The sequence below is a fragment of the Poecilia formosa genome, unplaced genomic scaffold (genome assembly GCF_000485575.1).
Source record: "Poecilia formosa unplaced genomic scaffold, Poecilia_formosa-5.1.2 Scaffold759, whole genome shotgun sequence".
Classification (NCBI taxonomy): Eukaryota; Metazoa; Chordata; class Actinopteri; order Cyprinodontiformes; family Poeciliidae; genus Poecilia; species Poecilia formosa.
This window is the reverse complement of record NW_006800698.1, coordinates 135748-141687: the sequence shown is the minus strand read 5'-3', so window position 1 is coordinate 141687 and position 5940 is coordinate 135748. Positions and strand designations below refer to the sequence as shown.

Genomic DNA, 5940 nt, shown 5'->3' with positions numbered 1-5940 from the left:
ATGAGACAAAGCTACATTTTTTACACCAATTATCTGTCACATGTCTTACTGATTACTATGTAATACCATAGTGATAGTCTAAACAAATGTGTAAAAACAAGAACATTTTTTTACAAGGGAAACACTACAGCTTAAAAGTTTATCTTTAAGATATTAATATGAAAGACAAAATGATTTAGAAAAGTATGTAAAATTTCTAAAACAATTCTGAACATGGAATTTGCATGACAATAAATCAGTGTAATGTAACTTTTATAGCAAATTTCTTTAACATATTTGTAACACTAAGTAACAGTAGTGTTATAAGTAGCACTACATACTGGAACGTAAAAGCTGCTGAAGCCCAGTCTTTCAGGTGAACGTTCCTCATTAAAAAAATACATTTGTGTCCTCCAATAAAGAATACAACAAGAAATACAAAAACTGAACATGAGAACATTACCAAATTAAACATGAGAAAATCTCTATTCACTCATAGAGGTGGTTTTTAAGGGACAATGCCTTGTTTGACAGTTTACCTCCATCCAGTTCCATTACTATTTTCTGTAATACCTCGAAAGTGTAGCGGAGGTCAGCAGGGTAGGCGAGGTTCATTGCATATATCAGTCCAAAAAGCATTGCAACAGCTGTTGGAACACTATCCAAATTGGACAACACTCTGATGCCAACACTCTGATGCCTTCAAGAACGACCCCGATGTCTTCATCTGCTGAAGAACAGTCTTTAAGATGAAAAACACCGATGGTGGTGGCTCCAATACCCTCTTCAATAGTAGCTTCATCCACACCCTATGTGAAGAAATGACAAATTAATCTCTTTCTCTAGACCTAGCTGTATCTAGTTCTTGATATATAGATATAGTTAACATAACATAGAGAAAGAAATAGATATATAGATAGATTTATATAGATCGACAGTTTTAGAGATAGATTTAGAGAAATAGATAGTTTTAGATAGAGATAGATATCTCTAGTCCTTTCTCTACAGATATCTCTAAGTATACCTACATGTAGATATAGACAGATCTATGTGTCTATTCATGTAAAGATAGATCTATCTCTAGATATCTAGAGACATCTAAGTCTATATAGATACAACTATATGCAGATCTAAATCTATTTCTATATTTAGATTGATTTATCTATCACTAGGTGTAAATACACATTAAGATACATACCACATATTTATGGATGAGCTTGGCTGGATCTTCTCCCATATATATGCAGAGTCCCTTAATGACACACTCCCGTGCAACATCAACATCTTCACACTGAAGGAAATTCAGTATGAAAAAATTAGAATTTTTTTCAAGCCTTGTGCTTCACAATGAAGTTTAATAATGTACTTTACCCAAATGTTTTTTTATGGTGAAGAGATAGAAACTAATAAAGTTAAAAGTAAAGTTTTAAATGAAAATAAGCAAGAGTAAAAGTCCAAGTTGACAACATTTAAAACAAGAAAAATGTAATTTTCTATATTATTAGTTGTGTTATGGCTACATCACTTACATCATCCATTTGTGCAACAATTTGTCTAAGCTTTTGTCCGAGCTGTCCTCCTCTTCTTTTGAAGAGCTTCCTCAGGTTGTCACAGTGGAGATCCAGTTGAGAGAAGAACTTTGAATGAAGCGGTATGGTCGTAATTCTCTTAAACTCAGCATTTATCTGAAAAAAATGAGCACAAAGGAATGATTTTCAAATTATAAACATCTGGAAGAAGGCCACAATCACTCGTGTTGCCAAAGTGAACAGTGAAGTAAATGTGCCTAGACATCTTAGATTAACACAGTATCCAAAAAAACATGTATGAGACAGGTCATACCTCTCTAATGTCAAATAGACCAGGCCATCTTGACATGAAAGCCTCCACCATCGGTGCATCACGAACAACTTCATGTCTTCTGTATGCAAAAGTTTTTTCCATCTGGCGTTTCACCAAGTCTCTGTTGTTCCTCTTCTTTGTCTCCAAGAGTAAAGCATTCCGCATCGCCTCTAAACTTTCCTGAGTTTCTTCTGTTGGGTATGGTGGACAAAAATTCACTTCTGCTCTCTTTGCCTTTTTGACACCAAAGGCTGAACTGCATCTTCCAGCAGGTTTGTTCTTTAAAGAGTTCACAGTCACTTCTGGGCATCCCAGTTTTCGTAGATGGGTTCGATAGTTGGAGAGCTTATATTTTAAGCTCATTTTCCATGCTCCATAACCAGTGCTGGAGCCTCTCTCAGTTAGACAGGGATGCTTCTTGATCAAACTCTGAGCAACTTGATCCATTTCTTTATCACTGACATACACTTTGTACACCAGAATTTCCTGAACCAAACCATCAAGAATGGCTGACTTCAACTTTGGATCTGGAATAAGTACAGTTCCATTCTGATTGTATAACATACTTGCCTGCTGAAGTTTTAATTCAGCATCATAGGGAAACTTGGGCACTTTAAAGACAGCAGGCCAAGCAGACCTCGAGCTTGTTGACTCACTTGGCAACACATCTGTATCAATAGATCTGTCAGTCATGAAGGAAGAGTTGTAATCAAAAGAAGTACTGGGGTTCTCAGAGTCTTGGACACAATCAAGAACTATAGAATTACTCTGCTGAATAATAGTGGGCCTTGAAATATCAATGACTTTAATTGTCCCCTTGTCTTCTATTTCCGAAATTGAGGTGAGGTTTAGGAACTCGTTCCCAAATAAGGAGTCCATGAACTGAAGTCTGAAATTGCCCTCAAGACAACACTGTCTCTTTACTTCAACAATGAGGTCCTCAATTGATTCAGGCGGCCCACTGGACAGAGTGAGCCTTTGACTTGTTCCGTCAGTCAAGATGATCTTAAGGATCAGCGGAGACCCCATTTTGTACAGTTATTCTGTGGACAGAAAATAAAAATTAGACATCTAGAAAGGATAGTTTTAAAAATAAGACATTAATATAGCAAATAAATTATATGCATGTGATCAATTAATTGAATTACAAGTCATAACAACACACTTTCTGCATACCTTGTATTTCTATATGCCTTTTCAAAGTCACCATGCGGACTGACCCAATCTTGTAGTCAACAAGTGGATAAGTGTCAAGGAGTTCACTAAGTGAAACAAGAGTGAATACTCTTGTGGACACTGACTTGAGCTCAAAAGCTCTGAAATGTTCTCTGTACCAGCCACCCAGCTCTCTGACAATGTAGTATATGCTGTGGTTTACAATACAGATGTGTTTTATTTCACAGAATTCTGGCAATCCTCCTGTTGCCCTGTGAGAAAGTACCATTCCATTTCTGTAAGTTATGCCCTTTATTGTCACACACTGTGCAAGGTTGACCTCTAGTATGTCTGGGAATCTATGCCTAATGATGTTTGCTATCTCTTCTTTAAGCAAATCCACTGGAAATGTTGTTATAGCTGAGACCTCAAGTTTAGACTTGCCAAGAGATGGGGAGCTTAGATGGTATGCTATCATCATCTGATGCTTTGAGGCCAATGAGAGAGGTACATTTTTGAAGCAGCTTGTGTGTCTGATGACCTGCTTGAAAAAGCTATGCTTAGCTTCAAAACGCATTGTCCACTGCCCAACTACTGGACCGAAAAGCCTGATCATCTGTGGATAATGCTCCAAATAATGGTGTTTGGGTAGTAGCTTGATATCAGGGAACAGTGCCTGATATCTCTGTCTGTGCTCTATGATTTTGCTTTCCAAAAAGGCCAGTGAGTCATCACTATGAGCAGGAGAAACAACAAGTTCGGTTATATCCTTCAGATCCATGAGAACAAGCCACGCAGGCTCATCCTCAGGCACAAGTGATCCAACTAAAAAAGGCAAGAACCGAAGCAAACTCCAATTTTCGTGTGCATTTCCTCCAACAGTTTTTGTGCTACAGAAGGTTTGTGACACTACATGAGGTCTGTTTGTCTTATCTGCCCATTTGTAGGGGAACTTCAGAATCGCATTGTTCAAGTCGGCTAATGTGAAAAACTTCTTTGATATGAGGACCGTCAAGCAATGAGCCAACTCTACTGGGATTATACCCTCAAAAACATCATGGGCAAGATCTGGTGGATAACCAAAAATTACATGAAAGTGCGACAGATTTTTTGAGAAGACACATTCTCTTTTAACGCCATAACAGCTTGTACCTGTCTCTTGAGCTTCTTTTACATGGACCTGGTGAAGCTCTTTGTTTCTTAGCTGGAAAACACCAGATGCTACAGAATGTAGCTGAATATCACTGCTTCTACCTGTGCAAAATCTGCAATAATATTCCACAGAAAAACTTTGCATAAATCCTGCAACACTGTGTGCACCAAGGTTATCTGTAACTACACTTATGACTGTACCTTTAACCGACTCTCCTAAAAGTGGAACATAAATGCCATGTTCTTCAAGATTTTTCAGATCATGTAGAAGGGGTTCGAATATTTTGTCATAACCATAGGTTTTAACATCTGTGGTTTTGCATAACACTGCTAAGTAGATGGATGATAAGGAAGAATGAGATTCAGGAGGCAAGTTAGCTAAAACCCAATAAATGGCACAAAGCTTGTGTTTCTTCCGTGAGGTACCAAGTGGGTTACACACTTCAAAGTCATCCACATAAAAACGTAAAGAAAGCCTTAGCTTCTCTCCAGTAAGGAAAGTATTTTCCTTAAATAAGGAACCATCACTTGATTTCCGATAACAATATGAACCAGTAGTATTTGTTTCCTTCTGTTTTTTGTGGCATTCAACTACTTCATCAACAATATCACTTCTATTCAAAAGCTGCTGTAACAACTTCAGTAATGGTACATATTGGAAGCTTTGTTTATTTTTAACATCAAGGATATATTCAACTGGTTCTACAACACAGAAATTATTCTTGTAATACTGCTTACGCAGATACGCTGTGCTTAGAAGACCACCCTTTTGTATGCATCGTGGCACAGGATTGCCTGAACAAACTGCACTAACAGTCTCTGTGACAACCACATTATCTACATGTAGGTTTCTTTGATTCAATATGTTTGTTACAATGTCACAGGACAATGGTATGGGTGCAGTACAAATCAAATGATACAGCTCCTCTAGAAATGCATCAATAGCTGTGCTTGGAACATGGACCAAATGCTCGAGTTTTAGCAAAGCAGCTGCAAATCTTTGCTCTATGAGTTTTTCCAAGTCCTCAGTATGACAAGGGCTGTGTGAAGGAACAATGGCATCCAACTGCTCTACAAACTGACTATTTCCCTCAAATTCATTTGCAGAAGGGGTCTCTTTTTTAACTATGCCTTGTTTAAAATCAAACACAGTGTAGTGACTGTGTTTACGGTTTTTGTGTGACGTAAATGTAGAGTAAACGTTTGTTTTAAAGTTACAACCTAGGAACATACAAGTAAGTGTTTCATTTCTTTTTAGATGTGAATATATGTGAGCAAAATAGTCCCGCACTGATGCCAAATCATTGCATTCACAAAGGTGACAACAGAAAATAGCTTTTGTTGTAGTGGTCAACACTGTTTTGTGGCATTTATTTTGATGGACAATAAGTGCATTCCATGTTTTAAAGGTGCATGGACAATGCAGGTATGTACATGGGAAGTGGCAATGACGTCCAAAATGTGGATGTTTTAATTTGTAGTGATGCAAAAGCTTGGGCCTACTTGACACTTTTTCTGAGCACCCCTTACAACTCCACATTACCAGCACCACCTAAACCTGTAACACACAAAGATAACCTTGAGTGAGATAACTGAAAATCCAGCAGGTAACTTCACATATATAAAAAAAAGAAAAAAAAAATCTAAGCTCTTCACCAGATTACCAAAACTCAATGTCCTGACAAATATCTGCCATCAGCATAAAATTCATGGGTGCTAAAGTTTGGAAGGCACATTTGAAACTTAAATTTGTTTTTTTTATACTAAATCATCTTGGCTTACAAAAATGAATTAAAAAAGCAATTCCTATCT

General features: G+C 37.4%; 2 protein-coding genes across 12 annotated transcripts in view; one reads left to right on the top strand and one right to left on the bottom strand.

Annotated features, from left to right (window-relative positions):
- Window positions 1-5940, top strand: part of cep162 (centrosomal protein 162) — a 76708-nt gene that overhangs the window by 5203 nt on the left and 65565 nt on the right. The window lies entirely within an intron of this gene.
- The window catches only part of LOC107834770 (uncharacterized), a 9147-nt gene continuing 3672 nt past the window's right edge, over window positions 466-5940 (bottom strand). The window contains exons 3-7 of one of the 9 annotated variants that reach the window (XR_001660595.1): window positions 2998-5686; window positions 1822-2864; window positions 1509-1664; window positions 1178-1270; window positions 466-788 (exon numbers count right to left, since the gene is read on the bottom strand). Coding sequence is in view for 5 of the 9 variants with exons in the window: in XM_016666630.1 (XP_016522116.1) it covers window positions 603-788; window positions 1178-1270; window positions 1509-1664; window positions 1822-2850 (1464 nt within the window). In the remaining 4 variants the exon portion in view is untranslated. Of the gene's footprint in view, window positions 789-1177; window positions 1271-1508; window positions 1665-1821; window positions 2865-2997; window positions 5935-5940 lie in introns of those variants that run through there. The other 8 variants (XR_001660593.1, XR_001660594.1, XM_016666630.1 and 5 more) reach the window with 8 other exon arrangements.